At 55.8% G+C, this 24728-nt stretch overlaps 3 protein-coding genes across 3 annotated transcripts; 2 read left to right on the top strand and 1 right to left on the bottom strand.

The window, feature by feature from the left end:
• Positions 1-4602: 4602 nt before the first annotated feature.
• On the top strand, positions 4603-6559 carry MFIFM68171_01928 (uncharacterized protein; the record flags this gene model as incomplete). The annotated part of the gene is made up of 3 exons (XM_071057350.1): positions 4603-5132; positions 5191-5276; positions 5328-6559. The coding sequence occupies 3 exons, from the start codon at positions 4603-4605 to the stop codon at positions 6557-6559; spliced, it is 1848 nt and encodes a 615-aa protein (XP_070913451.1).
• Positions 6560-9822: 3263 nt separating this feature from the next.
• Positions 9823-10892, top strand: MFIFM68171_01927 (uncharacterized protein; the record flags this gene model as incomplete). Its single annotated transcript, XM_071057349.1, has 2 exons — positions 9823-10331; positions 10778-10892. The coding sequence occupies 2 exons, from the start codon at positions 9823-9825 to the stop codon at positions 10890-10892; spliced, it is 624 nt and encodes a 207-aa protein (XP_070913450.1).
• A 594-nt stretch (positions 10893-11486) lies between these two features.
• MFIFM68171_01926 (uncharacterized protein) lies at positions 11487-14662 on the bottom strand (the record flags this gene model as incomplete). Its single annotated transcript, XM_071057348.1, has 4 exons — positions 11487-11632; positions 11717-12436; positions 13176-14291; positions 14359-14662. 4 exons carry the CDS (start codon positions 14660-14662, stop codon positions 11487-11489), a joined length of 2286 nt encoding a protein of 761 aa, XP_070913449.1.
• Between the last annotated feature and the right edge of the window lie 10066 nt (positions 14663-24728).

Below are 24728 nucleotides of genomic sequence, written 5' to 3'. Positions count from 1 at the left end.
AATGGTGCAGAAACACACATCTACACCCACATACCCACCAAAAACAAGGAGGAGGGCAAAGACGGCCAAATGCCAGACAGACAAGATAGACAAGACAGGCCAGGCGACACCACCCCAAATCGGGTCCCTGCAGCCTAAACAAGGTCAAAACAACATGTGCAGATAGAGTTCCCTCTGATTAGAGGGAGATCGCTTTGCACGCAAAGAAAGCTCGTCAATTGAGCTTGTAACAAGTGTGAAGGAAAGTGCTGAATTCATTGTTCTGTCTAAGGAGCAATGGCCAGGACGGCCCTACTTATGGTGCGAAAGAAAAATGGGCCCACGGCAAGTTCCAGCCCCCGGGGCACCATCCTAGTAACTGTGTCCCTTGGGGACTGTTTTCCCCAACTCAGTATCGAAATCCCGGCGATCGTAGATGAAGATATTGCGGGCGAGAGCCCGAGCACCCTCGCGCGACATTTTGCCCTCGTAAAGAGGTGTAGAGAGGGGGGTGGTGGAGGATGAGTAGAAGGAGTTAGTCTCAGATGCTCAGACCTGCTGGGCATGAGGTACCGCTTGTGCCTGTTGACCCACTTTTATAGACCCACTTAAATAAGCCAATCAAATCGCATTGACAAAACTCACGCCAGCTGTCGGACCACAACGACCTCTCCCCCCCCTACATCCAGGCCGGAAGAATAAAACTGTGTGCCAGAGACTACACCTGGCCTCTGGAATGAGTCTGTGCACCAGAGACTATAATGAATGAGAGGATGCAAACTTATTTCCACATTTGAGTATCTAGGGTTAACCGTGCATACCCTCGGCCACTCCTCTGGTGGTGATAAACTGTGATATTGTTACCCTCCAAAAGGGCAGCACCTTGCCCGGTACAAGGCCAATACAAGCATGTTTTAGTCGACGGGCATGGAGGCCTAAAATGAGTTGGAAAACTGTTTCCGGTATTCTTCTGTCTGAGACCCGGGGGTGTGTGTTGGACATATTCATATAATCTATTTCCACGTGAAACGCAAGCGGAGTCATCCAACAAATTCACATCCTAGCAGTTCGCAGACATCGGCAACGTCTTGTGATCTGTACTAGGCTCGCTGCGCCCTGAAGCATAGTAGTGCTGTTCACTGTACGGTAAAAACCGGGTCTATGTGCTTGTGGTTTGCTGATCGAGAGATACCACGGCCAGACGGCCCCGTCGCCGGTCCTTCCAGGTCTAGACTTGACGTGTTTAGGAACTTGATGGATCAGTTCTGGGGCAACAAAATCAGAACCTCCAAGCAGCCTTTGTCCGAGACTCTCGGAGTATACGAATCGACTGACCCAGCCGAAAGCTTGCGCCGTCCAGGAGCTTCAGGTTGGGTCTAACTTTCCGCATCTGGTAGACGTCTCGGCTCCTAACCCTTGGATTTTGAGAGCTGCGTAGCAAGGTAACGGAGGCGGGTCACCTTGCATTGACGCCGGTGAAAGCATCCTTCAGGAAGCCTCGAAAGAAATCCTCGAGCGGGATAATCTACAGTTGTGTAGAAGTTTTCGAGCGGGATCCTTCGAGAAGTGATCGTCGGCGATAAGCCGAGCACGATATTTGAGGCGCGGTGGAAACGTGTTCTTCCCAAAGCGAGCAGACACCCTATGCGTGATCCTCCCGCAGAGCGTCATCGATCACGATGCAACGCTAAGGATTGGTGGCGGCACCAAGCTTGGCCGAGCATATCCGCGGTTCCTATTGTTTCGTTCTGGCGATCCCCGGTCGCGGGCCTGCGGCAATTGCGACAAGTACTGTCGAGAACCTCGAATAACGGGAAACAGCCATCAGGAGCGATGCGTATCTGTTGGGAGAAAACCGGGGGGGTTGCCAATGCGAACGAGAGTGCCGACCGAGCCGACAAAGTGAGTGATTTTTCTCTTATTTCTTTTTTCCATTTGCAACCCCTTCGTCAAGTGCGTTACACACCCAAGATGTCGGGCCTGACAAACAGTTACATCGTTTCAAAGAATGAGGAATCATCGAAAGCGTCGGAGAATTGGAGCCATGGGGAGCTTTTGGGGGGGGGGTGGGGGTGGGGGAGATACCAGGAGTGCTGCGTCGTCTCATGATGTGCAGGGGTGGGCTTCACCCGCTTGCCGCCGAGCATCGCGCTTGCGCCGTCTCCAGGTCTGTCGACGCTTTATTTTGGAATCGGTACTTGCATGTTTCCCAAGCAGCGGCAAAGAGCGGGATAATTCATTGCAGTTCGGCGCAAAGCTGGGAGATAACATGATCGACTCGGATCCGGTCGTAACGGATATCATGATTGCCATCCGGGCGAGGATTGCCGATTGATCACAACAAACTCGTCTGGCTGCCCACTGCGACTGACTGAGGGGCCAGCCTGCCATCCCATCTCGTTTGCCCTGAGCAATTGGAACCAAACCATGGGCTGGGATGGGAACCGCAATGAAACGAGGAAGGCGGGCTAGCCCCATGAAGAGAAGGTTGTTTCGGTGAGACTGTAGTCGCATTTCTCGTCAACTTTGGATTCTTGAACCCTGCGCGGGGGGGAGTCTGGCTGCTAAGTTACATATCCCCCGGACGCTGCAGTTTGGCAGGAGGCTGATGCAACGGCAACGTCAAGGCGGACACTGGCTCAGAAAGCTGTTCGCGTTAAAAACTGCACGTGTGCGGCGCGTGCGGCCTGATGAGAAGCAGACTGGAGAGAGAGAGGGTTTTTCCCTGACAGTCACCGATCCTAGCCCGGGCTACCTTACAGAGGGGGATTTGGGAAAAGCACTTTCGGACTACTACATACGCAAACTGCTGGGGCTGGAGACAAGAAACTGATGCCTAGTTCCTGTGGTGAATCCCATGACTCTGCAATGTCGCAAACAATCCGAACTCGTATGCCGCAAGGTAGGTACTGTACTCTACTACAGATGAGGCAGCCCGGGGTTGCGTCCCCGCCAAGGCCCGTCGTAGGGCGACCCGATGGGCTGGCCCACGAGGCCAACATCAGATCCGATGATCTCCTCGGCTTCGACATCCGTCATTTCATGTCGTTGGTTTGTTGGCTTGTCGGTTGGCGCTCGAGAGCGAGGCGAAACGCCGTTATTGCCGGGCGCCGAGCAGCAAGTGCGTCCTGATACAGAGGAAGGGAACCGACGCCAATGCGGCGGACGGCGAACACGGAGATCGCAACCAACTCTGTCATTCTGGTGTCTGCTGCTATGCCGACCTGCCGATGTCCCGTAAGGACAGGGGACAAAGTCCGGTGCGGCATCCTCCAGCGGGTTCCTGCCGGTGGCGGTTGAATGAAGGGATCGCCTGTGGTCAGCCTCGGGAGGCCGAAGAGGCGCCTGGAGAGAGAATGTGGGGCGCTACTCCAGGTTCTGAGGTTGCAGGGTGTCGAGTTAATGCTCGCTCGCTTATGCTTCATCCCGAGACGCAACATGTCCGATCGCCCTTAGCCGAGGCGCCCCATTGGCCAGAATTGGGACGAGCAGGGATCTGCCATGGGATCTGGCACAGAAGCGGCATCAACCTCAACCCAGGCATCCCAGCGCCTGGAGTAAGTTGCCGCTGCGTTTTTTCTGCAATACGGCCCTGTATCGGGAGCAGACGGCCTACGGGCCTACCATTGCACCACCCCGTCCATCTGAACGTTGGGCGGGCGCCTCGCTGGCCGTTAACGCAGGCCTCTACGATCATGGGCGGGGCTGGACAAAGCGGCCCTTTTCTGATGATTTTATTTTACTTTATTTTTATTTTATTTTTTATTCTAGCGCCATGACTTGCCGACATCCCGTTACAATACCTTGCTGTAGGCTGCAGGTTGCAGGCTGCGGGCTGCAAGGCACACGTACCCCGTTCCTGTCCCAAGGGTACTCCTCCAAACCGCTCCCCCCTTCACCCCCGCCAGCAGTCGAACGGTCCAGGGTCCTTACCATGCCCAAAAAGTTTGACGGGGCCCCGTTTGACGCTGCAACGCTCCCCCTCGCGCTCTCCCACTCAGTCAGACGACTCTGACATACCCCCCTTGTCTGGCCATCCTCCACGCGCCATCGCGTTTTGGAAGCGTGGAGCCGCGCAACCTTGGCCTACCTTGAACTCGGCAGACACCTGCTCGCCATGCTGTCTGGGTTCCTGGTCGCAGAAAGCTTGGCGGCGCCGTCCCTTGACGGGGGTTTTCGCGGGGGGCGGGCAGTCGAAACTGCTTGGCTTGCCGGGACATAAGAAACGAACTCTTGGCGGCATCGTCGGATCGCCGTCGCAGCTTTTGGCTGAGCGAGCTAGTCTTTATAACAGCTCCTCGGGACCTCACCACGACCCGTCCTGCCCTCCCTTTTCAGACCATGTCCCATTCTTGCTCTGTGCGGCGGTAGTGTGTCGACTTCTTTTCTTTCCCTCCCTTTCGTTCGTTCCTTTCTGACGTGGGTTGTACCTACTGTTGTACATACCTTATCCCTTGATTGTCGACACCAGTTGTCGTCAACCACTCCTTTTCGACAAGTATTATTGTTTCTGACGGTCTGGAACCATCTCTTTTACTCGATTCGCCACTCAGCTCCCGAGGAGCTTGATTCCTTCTCGACGACCCGTCGCTCGGAAAAAAAAGAAAAATACATCTGCCCAGCATGATGATGAAGACTGCCGTGGCGGCCCTTTTGGGTCTGACCATGGTTGCCGAGGCGGCCTCGATCCATCAGTACCGGTCGCCCATTGAGCTGGAGCGACGACAGAATGGAAAGTTCGGCGGAAAGTTCGGTGGAGGTTTCGGCGGAGGGTTCGGCGGCGGAAAGTTCAATGGTGGCCAGGGTGGCGGCAACAACAACCAGGGCGGCAACAATCAGGGCGGCAACAACAACAACCAGGGTGGCAATAACAACAACCAGGGCGGTAACAACAACAACCAGGGCGGTAACAACAACAACCAGGGCGGCAACAACAACAACCAGGGCGGCAACAACAACAACCAGGGCGGCAACAACAACAACCAGGGTGGCAACAACAACAACAACCAGGGTGGCAACAACAACAACAACCAGGGCGGCAATAACAACGGTGCCACCGAGACTTGCCTTGCTGCCAACGCCATCCAGACCGGTTCCCAGTCCACCGGCCAGAATGGCAACGGCGCCGCCGACGGCCAAGTCGAGTCTGCCACGTACGTTCGACAAGCCCTCTGGAGACCAATGACTTGTGCGCGCTAACCGCATCTCCAGTGACAATGCCAACTTCATCAACTTCTGCTCTGGCGAGACCCTGACCAACGGTCTCCAGAACCGGGATGGTTCCTGCAACGGCATCCGTACGTAGCTCCATCCCAACCGATGCCTGATTCCATGCTAATCGTGAGCAGCCATGGGCAAGATCCCGTCCGTCAACAGGATGGTCTCCACCGTCATCACCAACCCCCAGAACTTTGACGACCTTGAGGAGCTCACTACCTTTACCATTGAGCTCCAGATCGCGAACATGCAGCTCGGTTCCTTCACCAACGCCACGAGCACGTACTATTCGGCCCCTCAGGACCTCAACGGAGCCGGCCAGATCATTGGCCACACTCATGTCACGGTCCAGGACACCGGCAACACGCTGAACCCAACCACGCCCCTTGACCCCAACCAGTTTGCCTTCTTCAAGGGCATCAACGATGCCGGAAACGGCCAGGGCGGGCTCTCTACCGAGGTGACTGGCGGCCTCCCCGCGGGTTGCTACCGTGTCTGCACCATGTCGAGCGCGTCCAACCATCAGCCCGTCCTGATGCCTGTCGCCCAGCGTGGGTCTCAAGAAGATTGCCGTTACTTTAGCATAGGCGGTGCCTGCGGTAATGGCGGCGGCAACAACGGCGGCAACAACGGCAACAACAACAACCAGGGCGGCAACAACAATAACCAGGGTGGCAACAACAACAACCAGGGCCAGGATGGGAACAACAACAACCAGGGCGGCAACAACAACCAAGGCCAGGGTGGAAACAACAACCAGGGCCAGGATGGAAACGACAATGACAACAACCAAGGCCAGGATGGAAACAACAACCAGGGCCAGGACGGGAACAACAATGACAATAACCAAGGCCAGGATGGAAACAACAACCAGGGCCAGGACGGGAACAACAATGACAATAACCAAGGCCAGGATGGAAACAACAACAACAACAACAACCAAGGCCAGGATGGAAACAACAACCAGGGCCAGGACGGGAACAACAACAACCAGGGCGGCAACAACAACCAGGGTCAGGGCGGAAACGGCGGGGGCGGTAAACAGAACAATGGCCAGGGCAAGAACAATGGTCAGGGCAAGAACAACGGCCAGCAGCAGAACGCCAACGCCGGCGGCAATAACAACGGAAATGCCGGCGCCGCCATTGCTGGTATTGCCGCCCCGGCAGTAGAAGAGACCGGTGACGCTGCTCGCCCCTTCTCGGTCAACGGCAGCACCTTCGCCAGCCGTGAGGCCGCCGTCCAGCGTGCTTGCGCCATTCAGAACAACGCGTGCGCAAACGCTGTCAATTCGGGCCAAGCCCAGGGCCTGTCGGTCGGCGACTGCAACCAGCAAGAAGCCGCGTGCCGGGCCGCCGCTTAAACGGTCTTAAACTCGACCTCTTTTTGTTTCGGGGGCCCCCCCCTTCACCCCATGTGCCACCCCCTCCCCTCACCTCCGACCTTTGCCTTCCGAGGCACAGCGCCGCTCTGTTGTGCGGAGCCGACTACTTCTCACGCCGGCTTAAAAATAAGGAAGAGACGGGGCGCGAACCCTGCTTTTGATTCCAAGCCCTTTTTGGTATCGTTGGATGACAGATATGTTTCCTTGGGAGTGCTTGATACCCTCGTTTCCCACGTGTTCTGCGCCCGATGCCGGGGCTCCCCGGGGGCCCATGTCGGCTTAGGCTGGGCTGCGCTGGGCCGGCGCTGGTGGTTTTTGGTTCCACAACGGAAGGGAGTGTGTACCATATTCTTTTCTATCCCAATTTTTTTTTTACGCCTAGGTTAATGTGGTTGTGGGGTTGTTGATGTTGGTGGTCTTCGTCGGTGGGCTGGCAGGCGTTGATTTTTGTTGATGATGCTGTTTGGGAGGTTGAGCCTGAGTGGGTGATGAAGAGGAAAGAGTCTTTCACATATCCTTTTTTTTTTTTTATTTTTTTTAGAAAAGAATTGGAAGACGCTCTCGGTCGTTGTTTCTCGGATATCTATCTCCTTTATTTTCCTATTTCTAGCTCTCTCTCTCTCTCTCTCTCTCTCTCTTGGTCTGGTCTGTCAGTCTCGATAAGTATCGAATGGGCGATGTTATGACATTTTTATTACTTATTTGGACATCACTGCATCGCACACGAGTAATGCGTGACTACCCACGAGAGAGACGAGGAGGGAGAAAGACATGACAAGTAAAGGTAGTCAGTAGTAGGTAGTGGACATAGAGAGAGAGGGCCGCAATCGATTCCGCCCGGTCTGGGACCGGTTAAGCTTACCTTACTCTGCACCATAATTGAGATAGTAGTGTAAGTGCGGAGAGGTGGACATCCCGGCGGGCGGGCAAAGGCAACGGCTGCGATTCGGATCGTGTGTCGTCCGTCCGATGTCCATACCGTGGCGTGTCTCATACCCCCGTTTACCCCTCCCGTTTAGGATGTTTGGCAATTTGTCACGGCTGGCTGCTGTTGCACCGCTTTGCTCGCTCGGGAGTCAACTCCCCCGGCGGCAGACGAAACGTGAAACGAACGGGGTGCGGGCCGAGCGTCGGCCAGGGTTTAACATGGGAATACTGATCGTACCGACGAGCTCCGGCTTTGAGCCCCTCGTGGGAAAAGGGGGTTTTGAGACGACTCTCCGCAGTACAGAAACACATACGCACACACACATAAGCGCGCTCTTATTCTACGTAGGTTGAGGGCAGGGGGGAGTTCCTGTGAGGGTTTGCTTAGGTAATCTGGTGGTTGACATGTCGGTTTCGGGTGGTGTTGGAGGAAAAGATAAATGTCGGAAATGCCGCCTCCTTTCCTTGTCTTAGGTTGGTGTGGAGCGGACTCTGTGATACAGGCAGTGCAGCACAAGTACTAGCCGTACGTAAGCAGCAGACAGCTATTCTAGTAGCTGAGGTAGGCACCGCCATGTGGGAACGGGCGGCGTAATCATGTGGCGGTCAGGTGATTTGTTCTTTCTTGATTACTAGTATGGTGGGATAAGCTTATTTTATGCGGCTGACTTGTAGTTCTGTAAACCAGCAAGCTTGTGGCGCTGACTACGGGCGGCGTCACGGCTATGGCTCCCGCCTTCTTGGTTGAGTGGTGGAATGATTTGCATTAGTGCTGTCGAGATCGGGGGTACGGAGCGTGCATCGGCGATGTCATGATACTAGTGATGACACAATACACCATTCGTAAGGCTTAGGTTTGACGGGTGGACTCCCGTAATCGGAACGAAGTGGTCGGAATAACCGAGAAACACCTCGTGTTGTGTAACCGCTGGTAGATTCGCTCTCGGGAAGGGCTCGGACGGCAACAATCCAGACGGCACCATGTCACACAATGTCAGCATGTCCACCACGTGTATTGAGCGATTATCTGTCGAAATGTCCAATTCCAAGTTCTTGGAACAATACCGAAGGAGCGCCCATTCCTATTTTTTAGTTACTAGTACCTCAGGTAGTTTGCCTACACTCGGGCGGCCGCTTTCTCGCAGGGGCAAAAGTCCGAGTTCGGCGCCTCGTGATCAACGACGGATTGTCAGCTGCCATACTCGTAACCCCCAACCCCCGGAAGAGTTACAAGTATGGCCAAATATGTGCCTCAGTTACAGAAAATGAACTCGAGCTGTGCTTTGTTCTTAGATTTGCTTACTGCTAGTACGGGCTAGCTGCCTCAGTATTATCCCCCTTAGGTGCAGGGGTAGCCATCGAAAGACCGCGATTCTATAGGCAAAGACATCAGGCCTTTCCGCAACAGAATTCTGTACAACCTAATTTGTTTGGCAAAGCCGTCAAGAATTGACGGTTGCCGATCTAAGGCATTATCGACCGTAGAAGGGCATGAGGGTTTGAGCCGTCCTAATCTCTTACATGACAGGCCATTACGTATGTTTTGCGAGACTCGTGATATAAATTTAAGCTGCAAATATTTTATTATGACATGGAAGGCTTGAATCTTTGGGGCTGTGCGCACTGTGCCGTTCTTTAGTCTAATCCTTTTACGCCTCTGGCCTTCCTGGGAATTCCTCTTGAAGACCACCTGACACCCTCGCACTACTTAATCGGTGATAGAGGGGCCTCGTATGTGAAGTAATATCATAAGTAATGACCACCAATCTTGATTCCCCTTGCAACTCCTCGAGGCTAACCAAGCCGGAAATGGGATGGCTTCTCGGCCCATCTAGCCATCGAGCAGCCTAGTCATCAGCTGCCAGGTGTGAACTGGCGCGCTGAGTCCAGACAACCGAGAATAACCAACTCACCAAACCATAAACCGGCGGCTGAGTAGGTGGCCTTGCGTGGCTTCGCCAGTCAATCGTTCTCATGTGCTACCCACCGGACGTCCGGACCATACACCCCGCGACGAAAGCCGTTGATACTTATCCACCGGACCACCATCCTGAAGCCCGACCCTACACTCTGACCTTATCCCATTATCAGGATATATATATATACCAGCCGTCTCCCCGAGAATAATCAGAATCCGCTCACTCACTGACTCACTCAGAAACCCTAGCTACTACTCAGTACTACTTAGACTCCCTGCACCTACCATCCACAAACTAACCCACTCGGTAACCCAACCGCTCATCATCACACCCATAACCAACCCCTTCAAGTAACCACAAGCCCACAGCTCCATACTAGCTATCGGCAACACCACAATGTCCCCCTCCGCATGCGAAACCACCCTTACCACCCCTACCACCCAAACCAAACCCTCCCACAGCCACCCGAACCCCCCGATGAACTTCCCCAATACCACCGCCCGCCTCATCTACCTCTACGCCGACGTAACCCGCATCTCCCAGATCTCCTCGCCGCACGTTATCCTGCACCCCGCCGACCGGGACCTCACCAACCCGCCGCGGCCCCCCGTCCGCGGCATCGCCGCCGTCCAAGCCTACGAGGAGGCGCTCGTGGCGGCCACGGGGGGGACGCTGGTCATGGAGGTGGAGAGTATCGCTGCGAATGAGGTGTTTGGGTGTGTGATGGGGGTTTTGAGGGCTGGGAGGGAGGACAACGACGACGACGACGACAAGAACGATGCTGCTGCTGCTGCTGATAATGGGGAGGGGGAGGGAAGGGAGAGGCGGAAGCCCAAGGGGAAGATCGCGATGCGGTTTTGCGGGGTGTGGAAGTTTGATGAAGAGGGGCGGGCGGTTGAGCATTGGTGAGTATCTTCTCCTTTCTTCTGTTTTCTGTTTCGGGTTTTGGTGCCTGCGCTCGACTCCTAAGTGGTTGCCCCAAAATGGGGTGGTGGTGGATGTTCTCATCAACCGTTCGGGTGGGGTGAGCTTGCTCGAGAGATAGCAAGGAAGCAGACTGCTGGCCCAGGTCACATCTGTCACTTATACAACAGGGAGCTGCAGCCGGTCGAACCCTTGCGGTTGTGTTACTCCACTAGGGGGTCCTTATCCAATTTCACGAGTTCAAGGACTTGGATCGCTTCACCTTGAAGCGTCCATGAAAGGAGACCACATGGCTGACTCTACGATAGGGAAAACGCGGCCGACCCTGCAGCGTTCGTGAGGTGGTTGAACGGGGAGTGATGGGCGAGTTGGTTGGGTAGGGGTGGGGGGCGGCTCTCTCATGCCACGCCGTGGCATCGATGCCCAGCACTAGAAACAGCACCGTCGATGATGCCCAGTCGGCTGGCATCGTATCAGCTATTGCCAATTATGGAAAAGATGTCAAGATTTTCAACTATCACGACGGAGACGTTCACGGCTAAGCAAGTTTTCTTTTCAGCGCTGATTCAGCCGATACTCTTATCTCATCAAACCCCCTTAAATCCTCACTTTTGGCAAATGGGTCAGCGCACGCAAGGCACGGACACCACAGCACCACACACATTCCTCCTTCACCTCCCATGAGGCCGGTAGGTACTGGCTTTCTTTTGATGCCGTCGTTCATATTTGCGTATATTTTATCTTTGAACAACTTTTGTCACACGACACCACACCACCAACCAATGTACTCAAACAACCCCCTTAACACACCCCCCCATACATGCACTAAGTATTTTAGTAAAAATACACTATTGCCGCCGTCAGATGTACCGGTCGTGAGATGCCTGCCGGCGCCAGACACTCTATGCCCACGACAACCTTATTTTTTTTCCTTTTGGCCGCGGTGCATCCCATGATTGGGCAGATCTCAGTAAGCATACCAAGGCCCAGCCAGCATCTTGCCGTAGCAAGAAGTTCCCACCGAGTCTAATAAGCACCAAATTTCAAATGCCCTCCCAAACAAATCGTGTATCGTGCGGTGCTCTCCGCCATGCGTCATCGTCATCGTCATCACCGCCACTCTCTCCATCCCCTCATCATGACTCCTCCTCCTTCTCCATACCGCGCATCCTCTCGTTCCACTTGCGCTTCCCGACGCGCGTCTCGTAGTGCGGCGCCGCCAGCTTGACATCCTGCATGACCGATTCCATGGCGCTCCGCGTCTTGTTCCTGTAGCAGTCCACTGCGCGCAACGTCAGTCAGTGACCCTTGACAACCCAAAACGGCTGTCGGAAGAAAAAAGGAGACGGAGGACGCAAAGACTCACAAGCCCTCTGCAGAAAGACGGTTCGCCCCGCGAACACCCTACTCTGCAACCACGCCATCCTATACCCCAAATCATTCAATCTGACCTCCTTCCCCCTAAACATCTTTCTCGTCCTGGGGATCGCCACCTCGCCCTCCTGGCCTTCGCCCATCGGCACCTTGACCATAGTCCGTCCCCGTCTGCTGCCACGCCCCGGCCTTCTCCCCTCCGTATCCGTCGTCCCGTCGTCCTCGGCAGCGTCGCTCGCATCACCCGTAAAGAACTTGCTGCCCGTCGCGCTCGGCGGCGGTGACTGCATCTCGCGAGGGAAATATGAGCGTGGATACACACTGCTGCTCTTCCTGAAACTGTCTGGAATCTCGCGCGTGTCAACGCCGTCGAGTGTGACGCGCACCCTCAGCCTGCTCTGGCGATCGCTGTCCTCAACGAGGATGAACTTGCGCTTCTTGGCCTCGGGGATGTCAGGAAACAGGTCCTCGGGCCCGTCATTGTGCGAAGAGATACGGGCAGGGGTTGGCCGGCGGGCGGGGATCGCGCCGCTGCCATGGGGGGAGCCGTTGAGGCTCTCATGTATTGAGGGCATCGCGGCCGAGGAGCCGTGCGGTGCGCCGCTGTATGAGCCGTAGCCGGTGAATATTTGCACGGGACGTCCGTCTGAGCCCTGCTGTGCGGGGGGCTGATGGTGGTGATGGTGTTGGTCATCTATGTACTCCCCGTCCCCTACAAGATCAGAAGTGGTTAGCTTGGCGATCCTTAGCTCAGACCAGGGTTTCATCGAGTCCAGGGATTTTCCCGGCCTCATGTTGCAACAACGCGCGTCGGATCATATAGTGTGATGCTCCCAAACTGAGACAGCGCAGCAAGAGCAAAAAGCAACTCGCAGAATCTCCAAAACGACGCAGCAAAAACTCGAGATACAACAGTTGATGATATGCATCTCGAGGTTGCCATGATCTCAGTCAGGCTCCTGTCAGAGACACTCGCCCGGTTTTTTTCTCGGGTCTGATGCAGATGGTGGTGATGAAGATGAAGATGAAGGTGCTGGTTGGTATGTGATGAGCGATGCTGATGAGTGTGTGCGATGCAGAGCAAGAATGCCAATGCAAAGCAGTTTGCCAGCAGCCAGACGACTGAACGACGACCGAAAACCAGCAAAACAGACTAACAGCAAACGCGACTATTGTAATGTACAGATCTTTCTTTTGTACCAGGATGCCTGTTTGTCGCCCAGGTGAGAGTTGCTCTCGAAGTCGATGGTCGCGAGCCGGTATATAACAGTTAAGAAGGGGACGACGAAGCGAGTATTTCCCAAGAATCCAAACACAACAACCAAAAACAGGAGGAAAAAAGAGATATGAAAAAGAGAAAAAATGGCGGGCGCATGTAAACAGGCGGTTTGAAGAGGTATCACACTTAATCACAACAACGCGCGCGCTTTAGGCCATCTGGTGAAACATACCGACTTCGTCTCCTCCCTGAGCACTTCCGTCCTGTTGAGCGTGGTGGTGGTGCATCTGCGAAGCCATGCTGTTCATCCCGGGCTTGCCAATGGCAGCGCCGCTGCCACCGGGGCCCATGGCCGTCGGAGTCGTCATGCCCGTTGAGGCAGAACCAGGGGCACCCGCCATGTGGGTAGCATGCGGGGTGGTTGACCCCGTTTTGTTGTTGCGGTAGTTCATCTTGGCCATCCGGCGGACGCGGCGGCTCCTCAGCCGGGGGTCCTGGTTGCTGTTCCGCCAGCTGTCTACAGCCCGTTGAATCAGACCTCTCTTGCCCCGGAGCGGAGGGTTCAGCTGGGCGAGCGCCCACCCCACTGTGTTGCACTCCGTCTCGTACTGCAGCCGGTTACCGCGGTACTGGTCTTTGGGACAGCACGCGCGCGGATACACGCAGTTCTCCGTCTTAAACTCGGCCGATAGCTCGTCCTGGTTCACCGACTCGACGTCACACCGAATCGTGTATTCCATCTTGACGCGATCCCGCGAGTACTCGAACGCAATCCACTGCACACCGTTCGTGTCCTGCCGCACCACCAAGGGCGTAGTGGCCGGGATCGGGCCCGGGGCGGCATTTGGGTTCACTCCCGATGCAGAGCCTGTCGGCGTCGACAGCGGCGCACCATTCTGAGGGCTAGTTGATGACGCGCTGCCGAGCGCGACGGGCGCAGAAGTCCCCGATATCCGGTGGTTCAGGCTATGTGTCTCAATCTTATCTGGGCGCGGGCTGACCGTCATCCCCGACTGAGAATGCTGCGGCGCATGCTGACCAATTTGGTGCTGAGGGGGCGTGTGAGACATCATCATGCTCGTCTGCGAGCCTATGGGCTGGTGCTGTTGTTGCGCATGCTGATAGGGAGACTGCGCAGCCGTCGCCGGCATGGAAGAGTATTGCTGTTGAGGGGCTCCATAATACATGGGCTGTTGGTGTAATTGAGAGGGAGGTTGTCCGTAGATGTTCCTTTGCTGATCATGGCCTGAAGGAGACGCCACCGATGCGGGTGAGTTTGACTGGGGCGTATGATATGACACTGGCGCGTAAGGCCTCGGCATTGTGGCAGCCATCATGTCTCCGGTGTCTACGCGTGCACGTCAGCCCATCCCTCGCCCTGCAAAGACTGGGAATAAAACGGACTCAATACATACCTGCGGACGTATATCCGCTTGTTGCGCCTGGCGTGCTGTAGGGACTCGGATGCGCGTAGTAGGGCAACCCGTGATCTTGCGAGTTGCTCGCCTGGCTCTGCTGCTGATAGACCGAGTGTCCCGGCGGGTACGCGCCCGAGTGCTGCGGCTGCTGCGACTGCTGCTGCTGCTGCTGCTGCTGCGCCGGGGTCTGGCTATGATGCGGCTGATGAACAATGCTCGAGGGTCGAGAATGTTGCAGATGAGGGGGAAGAGGACCCTGCTGTTGATGGTGGGTGTGATGCTGCATAGAGGAGACAACCATTAGTCCTCACGGTACAGGGTTCCTTTCGAGACAAAAACCATGTGGTGTTCTCGAGTGTATCGGACGCGTCTGGGAATGTTGTGCTTTTTTTTTTTTCCTCTGCGGACCGCGTTGCAAGGACTGGGCAGCCGGGAAGTTATGTCGGTCCCCTGAAAAAAAGGCGAGGGATCCACGGTTGAGGTGGCCTAGTCTCGGGGATTTGGGGTGGGATTTTGTAGGACAAGGCCACTTCCTCCCGGCATCCAAACCGACTGCGAAGGAGCCAGGGAGGCAATGCTACCCACCGAGTGGAGCAGAGAAGGGCTCGGAATCCTCTCCCGAGGTTTCGAGACTCCCACTTGGGTTTCTCTCCCCTTCTCGGCGGCCGCGTGGTGCTGTGGTACTGCTAATTGCGCGAAGAAACAGGGCCACTAACCGAATATGCAGTGTTGGGGCGAGGGGCGCGGGAGTGACAGGATTAATCCTGACCAAGACGGATGAAAATAAGGGTAAGAAAGTTCGCTATTGTGGGGATGGCGGATTATGTAGGAGACCAGGGGGGGTTGCTCAGTGGTAAGAGCAGAGACAGATAACGATGCCGGGAGGCTGGGCAGGGGATGATAATGCCTAGTAGTGTCTGATATAGGCTGGCTGGGGAAGGGGAAGGGAAGGGGGGGGGGTGAAGACTCCGACGACGCCTCTTCAGGCTGGTCGACCAAGTGAACACCGAGAAACAAGCCCGGTCTCCTCAGCGAGATGAGAAAAATTGCCAAGGTGTGGGTGTCTGTGGAAAGATGCGCCAAGGATGACGGTGGGACAAGGGTATGGGGGAAACGAGGAACAGGGGGGCGAGTGCATTTTAGATGAAATGGCCAATGGCGGCATGGCCCCAGAGCCGAGTAACACGACCATTGCCCAACGAGGGATGGCCACCCGGGGCTAGCCACTGAAAAGGCAAGCCCTCTGGATGTTTCCCTGACAGGCCGCCGCCGCTCTGCTGCTGTCCTCTGCGCTCTCTCGGACAAGGGACAAGGGGCGGTGAGTGGGAGAGCGGGTCCTCAATCGACTGCCACACCAATCCCTGCCTTGGCTGCAGTCCCCAAATGTGGCTCCCAGTCCCACTCGCATCCCTCCCCCGGGCGTTGGCTTCCATTGCATCTTTCCCGACTGCGTCGCTTGAAACAGTAGGTTCAACGATGGGAGGCCGCGGGAAGTAGGAGGGCGAAGAACGAGGCCGTATGGTGTTATTTGCCGCTCAGCCATTGCTGATGACAAATTTGGGATGGCAACTTGCAGCGGCGGCGAGTTTTGCGGCGGGCAGTCCAAAGACAAGATGAGACGGGCACGAGGTCATGCTTCCGACAAAACTTGCGACTGGTGGACCCCGCAGGAGCAAAAGTGACAAAAGAGCGCGCTGGCCACACAGCTAACAGCCGTGACAGCTCCGCAGCAGCGGTGTGTCGTCTCCAGAGCTCCACTCGCTAACGGTACGACTGACTCTAGAACGCCAAGCACCGCAGTGCTCCATGTATCCTCGACATGGCATGACCGTCGCACGAGTGTCGTCAGCGCGTCCACAACTGACTCTTCCATGTCGAGAGACCGTTGTGCGGGAACGGGAGGACAGGGAACCCGATCGTTGGATCGTTTTCCCCATCCTTGTCAACAGTTTGTTGATGGGGTGGGGGAGGGTGGTAGGGGCGGCGCGTGGGGTGGAAGGCAAGTGTGTTTCCCCAACCGCTTCGCAGTTGACCATCTCTGCCCGCCCGCATGAGCAGCCATGCATTGCCCGGGTCCGCCAGACCGGGGCCCTGCTGACTGGCGCGCTATTGGGCTAGCCGCGCCGTAGTGGCTGTCTGGTGAACGAGCGCGAAGCTTGGGCTGCGGGTGCGACCGCTTCGATAGCATTGCCAGTTTCTTGATGATGTGTTCTGCAGCCGTCCGCCGCCAACTTTGGCTAGGCGTCACTTGGTGGCTTGTGGGCTTTCCCGCAGCGCAGCATGGGGGTTAGCTGCGCACTTGAGCCAAACATTATGCTCAATCCTTGGTGGTGCAGCGCATACCGCTCAGAGCGGCAGCGCGCTGCATACCCCCTGGCACAATCCCCCCTGGTCGCATATTACCGGAGCCCTGGCTGCTGGTGAAACAAGAGGGGCCCCCCTGTAATTCCCACCGTCCCCGGCCACGCATCACCCCCGGGCAGAGCTTGCGACAGGCATGCCGTTTTCTGGAACAATTGCGAACCTGGCCGGGGTCATGGAACAAGAAATTATAGGCGTTGGAAAGCGCATGGTGCTCTTTTGGTTGTTTGTTTTCTCTTGGCCCTTGATGCCCTTGATGCCCTTGTCGTACACCCGCCGAGATAAACTTGATCCGAGCAAGCGGTACGAGTACACAGCCGTTTGAATTGACAGGCCCCGTGGCACTACCGCAAGGGCGAGTCGCTTGACATTTAAATGGCCTGACACTTGACCATGATGCGGCAATGCCGGTGACAGGTGGATTATTGCAGCGAAAGAGAGAAAACGCAAAATGTGGACACTCACCGAGTCATGACCGGGCTCTTCCTTGAAATGGCGGGGAGCCTGCCGGTGTTGAGCCATTGTCAGTCCCATTAGTAGAGAGTGACCTCGACCGACGCGCTGTTCCTGCGATTGCATGAGGCTTGTCAGTGCAAAATATTCCAACGACGGGCGTGCTGTGGGAGATTGTTGGGCGGGGGGGCCTCGGTTGTGGACTGCGACCTGTGGACCGTGGGACACCAAAAGCTGCTCTCGCAGATCGCCTTCAAGGTTTTCGTCGCGAGTGCAACCAGAAAACCAGGTTTCCACTTGGATCTGTGCGCTCCCAACGCGACACGTCCAGCGGCCGCCTTTGCGTCGACGCGTTCCGGGTCTTGAATCAGATGCGACAATAACAACTCACAGATATACTCCGTCCGGCGGTTCCAATGGCGCCTGAGTGATGTTCTGGCTGGGGACGCGGGTCGGCGCGTGGCCTATTGATTTGCCGCTCGCTCGGTCGCTCCCTAGCGGTTCGGCTCTCAGCAGCAGATGGCGGTGCCGGAACGCGATATCCCGGGACGTTGGAGAACCTGGATGCCGGAGCGCAAAAAGGGTATCGTAGTCTGGTGGAATTCGAAGTCGCGAAATGTCAGCGTCTGCAATATCGCTTGGAGAATTTGACAAGAAAGGTGCTGCACCAGCACCAAGTAGCAATGTTGGAATTTCCAGCCACTTCATGCGATACCAGAAGCAGGACTAGGGTGGAACACTGCCGAAATTGAATACGGGATCGCACTGGCAGTGACACGACACCCTTGTACAATTCCCGAGTATGCGCGGGAAGTCGCCCGCTGATTTGCCAGCCGGATGGGTAGTGACAGGGAAATGATGATTGAGCCGAACTCGAGCGCACGCACCTTCTTTGCGACTACGCGAACAGGGTTAAGGCAGAGTGGTAGACCGAGGAATAGATCGCGATTGCAAACGCGCCTGCAATCGCGTCGCGCAGTGACAGACACGGCTCTGCCGATGGACCGGGACGGCGCGCGGAAGATCGTTGACAAGCAGACCGGTCAGTCCGACGTTTAGCTTAGTGACCTTGTCCGCGCAGTCGGGTCGGTCTTGACATGCGGCAAACGCTGTGACAGTTGCTGGAGGACGGGCCAGCGCGATATCGAGCACGGGCGCGACGCTAGAGGAGTGGCTTGTCTAGGCTTTTAGCACTTTGTATCGGAGCACGACGGCTGCCTAAATAAAGTTGACCGATTAGCAATCACTCTCAAGCATTCCACGCCAGCCGTCGAACAATCGCGCCGAGGATGCCGCAGCTGGCGGGAGGCGGGCCCATGGCTCACCTGTGCCTATCTGCGCAGACCACGTCGCTGACAATGGATGCCGATGGAGGCAGCAATCGACAAAAGACGCGATCTAGTCCAATTGACCAATGTATTGACAACGTCTTGACAAGGGGCTTGGATATCGACGGGGCGCTGAAGAGGTTGTTCTTCAACAAAGTTTGGATGATTGGGGCTTTGTGCTGGGATCCCGGGCAAGGAACAGGGATGAGTGCGGGATGAAGCGCGCCAGCCACTGGGTTACACGGCAGTTAGGAAATCAGCACATGGACCGTCTCAGGTTGAATGGCCACAGCCCCAAGGGGCACGAGAGAAGGAGCAGTCGAGGAACGCCTGCAGCAGCAGAGAGTGTCCGATGTTTTGGGTAATTCTCTGCTTCTTTGCCAAAGAGAAAATAAGAAAAAAAAAAATCCTTCAAATAGGGTACAGCGCTGCGCCCATGTTGGACGGCTCAGGGGATTTATCGAACGGGATATGCGCCAGTTCGCGCGGCAGAGACCCATGGCTTGCTCACGCGGAGACAGGGCAAAGGTACCGAGCCACTTGAAGGGCGGGGACACGGAAACCTTCACACCCATTCGAGACCCCAGGCTCCGGGAATGAGTCTTCGTCGGTAACATGGGTGGGCTGGTGCGGTATAAAGTAGAAAAATGTTTCGGTACCTACAAACAAGCCTTTATATTGATATTCTGAGTTTCTGTCTTTGACTAGGTGAGCAAAAGGGCGGCCACACGAGAGGCATCGACTAACATTGATGCCGGATAGGACGCGCAAAACCAGCCTCGAGTCAGCGTTCGATGGCGTGTAAATCGTACGGATTTTTACGGATTAGACAATGCAGATCGGTAGGCGAATGATGCGATTTGTGGCGCGCGACAGGCAGTTGTTTGCTCCCCAAAGCACGCAGGTCTGTATGTGGAAGAAGACGCAGAGTCTCTTGGAATTTTCCCTGGAGCTATCGGCGAGTCGATGGACTGACTTTTATTTTTCCTCCTGGTGCGACGTGGTCGTGCAGGGGTTTGTGTGGGTCGGCTCAAAGACACGCTTCTGCACGCGGACACGTGAAATGGCAATATCGACTATCGAGGGTCCGCTGCGGGAAACAGGGGCATCAAGCAGGGGCGCGCCAGCAGCTTGGGATCTAGGCGGTCGGCAGACGTTGCGCAAGCTACAAGAGATTCTATCGCGCAGCCTAAGAGCGCCGGCCATGAGACACGAAACGGCTACGAACAAACCTTATAGGCGAGACGCGAGAAACAATAGCTACCGACCCAGTTAACTGACTCGCTCGGCGCTTAGGGCCTAAGCCAGCTGCGTGCTGCGGGCCCAGTATGAAGGCGGCAGTCAGTGATCGGAAAGCCTGCAAAATCCACAGCAGCGGCACTTGGATATTCCCGCTCTTTGCGGTATGCTCCTGTTGCAAAGACGGCGGACAGGGCGGTTCACCTCGAGAGTAGTTTGTTCATTCCTCTAGGATCGTGAAATCACTGTGTCAGAATGGCTCGATTGACGGCCTATATCGCGCAGGACGAGGAGGATACTAGGCAGTACCGGTAACTCTGTAAAACGCGCCGCCAAAGTGAATCAAGTAACAGTTGCCTTAACCTGGTAGAGATGCACACAGTGAAATTGTATACATTATAAGTCCAGTTTTGGCGGGCAAACAACCCATATGAACAATGATCTCTTTGATGTTGGCTTCATAGGACGCCTGGGATGTGGGCAAGTTGACAAGGATGATGGAGGTTTGGTCGGCCGTTGCAGATTGACGGGTGGGGGGCTCGGAGGGCAAAGTTTGGGACGGAGCACACACCCCTTGCCTGGCATGGGGAGATTCAACGCTCTCTTGGAGGGTGAGACGTACATCCAGTACCTGACGGCGGGGGGTACGATCCGCAGTAAATCTGCAGTAGTGTACTTTGTGAGAAGCGGCTAGGTGGCTGGTGCATCCCCTGCTAGCGCACGCAGCTCGGGCGCATTACCTGCCTGCCTCGATCACCGAAAATTCGGGCGTTCGCTAGCAGTAGATTTGCTCAGGCCCGTTCATTACTTGCTTTGATTGTCCCGAGAATGATAAACCCTTGCTGATCAAAACTGGGTGGTTCAAGCGAGCTGGGAACACGTATTCCATGGTCTCATCATGTTTCGATCCTGTTTGGTCTCGCCTTGATCCTCCAAGTGGCCAAGGTTATTGGAGCCCATCAGACCCTGATCTTCTCTAGCTTGTGGGTTTCCCCTCCCCGGGGACGGGATCCGGACGATAGTATACGTAGTGTCTCCTGTAGTTCCAGCGCCAATCCTGACGAGCCATCCGCCACCTCATGTCACCCGCGCTCTTTTTTGCACGGGTGCCAAAGGCCGGAAAGCTATTCGCCATTTCTCACGCCTACCGCCTACCGCCTTCTTGGGTTTGGTCTGATTATGCTGGCCTATCGAGGGCTGTCCTGTTGTGCATTCCCTGACCTAGCATTTGTCGACAGAGGTAGCGCCAATGTTCCTTGCCTACCACTCTGTCGGTTCCGTGCTAAATTTCCGCTTCACCACCCCCTGCCCGGTCAAGTGCAGAACACCCATCACGGCACAGTACAGGGGCCGGGGAGATGGGTGGGATGATGAATACAGGGGGCGCACAATTCGCGGCAACCGCAGGCAAATGCAACCTGGAAGGCGGTTAGGGCGCATGCCAAAGCGGGATGATGATAATGATGATGTGGCTCTTCAGGAAAAGAAACTGAGATGCAGAGTAGGTGGGGGGTTGGCGGATTGTTTCCGCGGTGTGCAACCTGGAAGTAGCTCGGTCTGGCCACCGTCGTGTGAACTATAGCGGCCACAGAGTTTCAGTTCGTGTTCCGAGTGTGAGAGCTCAAAAACAGAACCTCCAGTTTGTGCATAAGATCGCCAGGTGGTGTGCTGCACCTCGTCACCGCACAGTCTCCGCTTATTGGGGAACCAACCCGGATGCAGTTGATTCGTCGGCGAGGCTTGGGGAGATATTTCCATTCCTGGGGGAGCGGTGCGCCAATTACGAATAACGAACAGGTGGCTAGTGCGTTCCGTGGAGCATAGAGAAAGCGAGAGACAGAGAGTGATGAGAGAAGGAAGAAAGACAGAGGGGGCGTCTTGCATCCAAGCTCGAAACGGCTTCTGACACAAAAGCCCCAATCAATCATCGATCCTTCAAACTCGCAGTTGTTGTGGTCGAGGCGAACAATAATTGAGTACCAATCATTGACGTGGTCGAAGCAAACGCATGCCACCACCGCCCAAAAGGCGGGGTCAGCGGCCTGTCCTAGCTAGAATCTTGTTGTTAGGTTCTTTTTTCACCGCCCTCACCACTGTTACGTGACGGCGACCTCGGCCCTCTCCTTCACCGCAAACACTGCAGCCACGGTTATGCACGGGCTATGCGTAGTTTGGCTCCCAAGGATCGCCGCTTTCCTCCTTTGGACCGGGCCGGACACGCAAACAGAACCGGCTCGTTTTCTTGAAGATCACAGCCCGGTCCCCCATCAGCGTTTCGCGTCAATAGGCGCCAAATTTCCGACAACGCAGGTTGGACTTTACCCACGGGGTGCCATCGGCCGCGGAGAGGGTGGTCGAATACGACGTCGACAGGCTGTTCCGCAGTTTTGGAAACACCGGCATCCAAAACGCGAAATGAGCGATCGGCTTTCTATTTCGGGGGGCCCGCCTTGCTTTCGCCCTTTGGTGAAAGGTGAAGCGTTTTGCTCGGCCTTGCGGCTGCTACCCCTGGGTCATGATCGTTGCTCCTCGTCCACCAAACCCGCCGGGTGCTCAAGCGCTCCGCCCAAGTCTCTTGAGAACAGCTAAGGTACGGCTCACATCCGGCCTGTGACTGATATTCGTTCTCCGCGGCCTCAGAACCATCACTCGGCGAAACCCGTAGTTACGACATGCTCACAAAAACGTATCTTTCCAAGCGTGCCAAGCCATTCGCACCACCCCTGTCGGCCTGGCTCGAGACTCGGGGTTTTGCCGACACACCCTGGCCCGGGGCGGGCGAAGCTGGCCTCACCACAAACCCGTTGAAAGAAACCAGAGCAGCGGTACCCGGTCGTGAGATCTCAGAACCCCTCCCGACTCCCGAGAAGCTCTCCACCTTGGTATCCCCAGGAAATCTGATCTATCAAGTCGCACACAGGAAGCCGGGTGGCTTCAACCCCGGATAAATTGGAGGGTGCGGCACCCAGCCATCCTGGCACAAGAACACGTGTAGACATTCTGGAAAGCTTGGGGCAAAAGTCCAGCTACCAAAAAGCCGTAGTCGTATCCGCCCTCTCGTAAGTATACATGTACTATTTGGAAAAAGGAAGCTGCTCAGTCACACTCTCTGACCAAGAGCGGCATCCGAGCTTCGCCGGCGAAAATTGGACAATAAGCACCCAGAGATTCACACTCGCAGCCATTGTTTGGCCATGGATCCTCCACCCGCTGTCCAATGAGCTTTCCTCCGCCATGTCCGACCCTTGCCCGGCCCACAAGAGCTGTGTCTGTCAATCGGAAGCCGGCCAGCTTCACGCGCTAATGCTCGCATATTCCAGGGGTGTGACGCGAAGCTTCCTCCCTCCTCCTCCTCCTCCACCCCCGGGACTCTCGTCACACCGGGTTGAATATCGACCCGCGATCTCTGATGGGCCATGGGCCGTGCCAAATTTCTCCAATTATCCTGGCAAATTTGCAAGGGACAGCGGAGCTTTGGACGCGTGACGAGCCGCTGAGGCTGGCTTGGGTCCCGGACCTTGTTCCGCTCAACATCAAACTTCGTGGATGCCAATGCGCCAGGCTAAAGCTCTGCCGGTGCGACCTGTCTGGACTGAGGCCGACATTCCGCAACGTTGATGGCCTCGAGCTGCTCTGCATCTCTGACGGGCGGCAGCTGGCTGGGTACAGTACAGAACGCCAGCCAATGGCATTTGCAGCAGCCCAACAGCTGACGCTGCAGCGTGCCTTGCACAAATCGGGGAGCTCGTTGTTTGTCTAGTTCCTCAAATGGGATAGTCGTTAGGCCAGAGCACCCCTGCGGGAGGCGGTCGGCGCAAAAGACCTAGGCCATCCATGGCTGGGCTCAGTTCCGTTGCATGGATCCTTTCCGCCGGATGGATCCCCGGGTGTACACACTGATCTGTGTTGTCGAGAAACGTCCTGCCGTGATTCATCAAGACGTTTCGTGTCGGTTTTTACTCGTTGCAATGGGCAGAGGATAATGCAAGAAGCTGGAGAAGAATTCCTAATATGGTGTGTACCCCGATATGCTAACGTCGCATGAATATATTGCAGCAAAAAAAGAAAAAACCCGCGAAGAAGGCCACAAGCTTCCGCCTCATTTCAACCCGGTGGGCCTCCGGGTCCTCCACAGAGCCGACAGCACGCACCACTTTGTCAGTGCACACTCTCCGGGTCATCAATTTGCGGGAGCATGACGCCTGGCGTTAACAGGCCGAATCCGCTCCGCCACAGTCACTCCTCCTACTGATTCCCCAGAGCCGACGATTACGGGCGCGCGCAAGAGAGCTTTGCGGGTTCCGGATAAATCAGTACGTAGTAGTAGTAGAAGTAGTGTATCATTAACGTCGGTCCCGTCGTAGAGGGGAGTGAGAGTTGCATCCCCCTGCCAAGGATGGGGTTCGCAGAAGATCACCGGGCGCGAGCGCGGTTTGACAATCTTTGACTCTTCAGAAGAACAACACCCCATGCCATTTCATTCCAAGACTGGGACGCCTTTGCTGCAGATGTCGCAAGTGGTGCGCATACAGCGCGTTCCAGCAGCGACCTCATGGATTCCCCAGTCCCTGCCATCCAGCCTTACGGATAGACCAGGGCGCGTCCGGGCCTGGTCGCTGTCGGCTTGCTTCTTCAGGGGAATTGTGTGTTGCACAACTCCACTCCCCCTGCGCCCCCGTTCTATCCCAGTCACCGCCAGGGGTCCCTGCAACCTTTTGCCGAGAGGGGGATAGACCAGGGTGGTCGATGCGACGATGCTCAAGGGGCGCTTACCAAACAAGAGACAACCATCATTTCTTGCCGCCAAGACGTCGCCTATCAACGACAACAACGTTCAACCATGTTGAGAACGTCGTCTCTCCAGAGCCGCACAGCAAACCTTGTGCCTCACATGGCAGTTCCTGTCCTCTGCTCCAGTACGTATGCAGACGTTTTTGCAACGTTGAGCTCGAATTTCACTTAAACTCGCAGCCCTGTCCCGCTGGC

This window comes from Madurella fahalii, assembly GCF_045866475.1.
Source record: "Madurella fahalii IFM 68171 DNA, scaffold_1, whole genome shotgun sequence".
NCBI lineage: Eukaryota > Fungi > Ascomycota > Sordariomycetes > Sordariales > Madurella > Madurella fahalii.
Note: the sequence above shows the minus strand (reverse complement) of the source record. Positions and strands in the feature narration are given on the sequence as shown.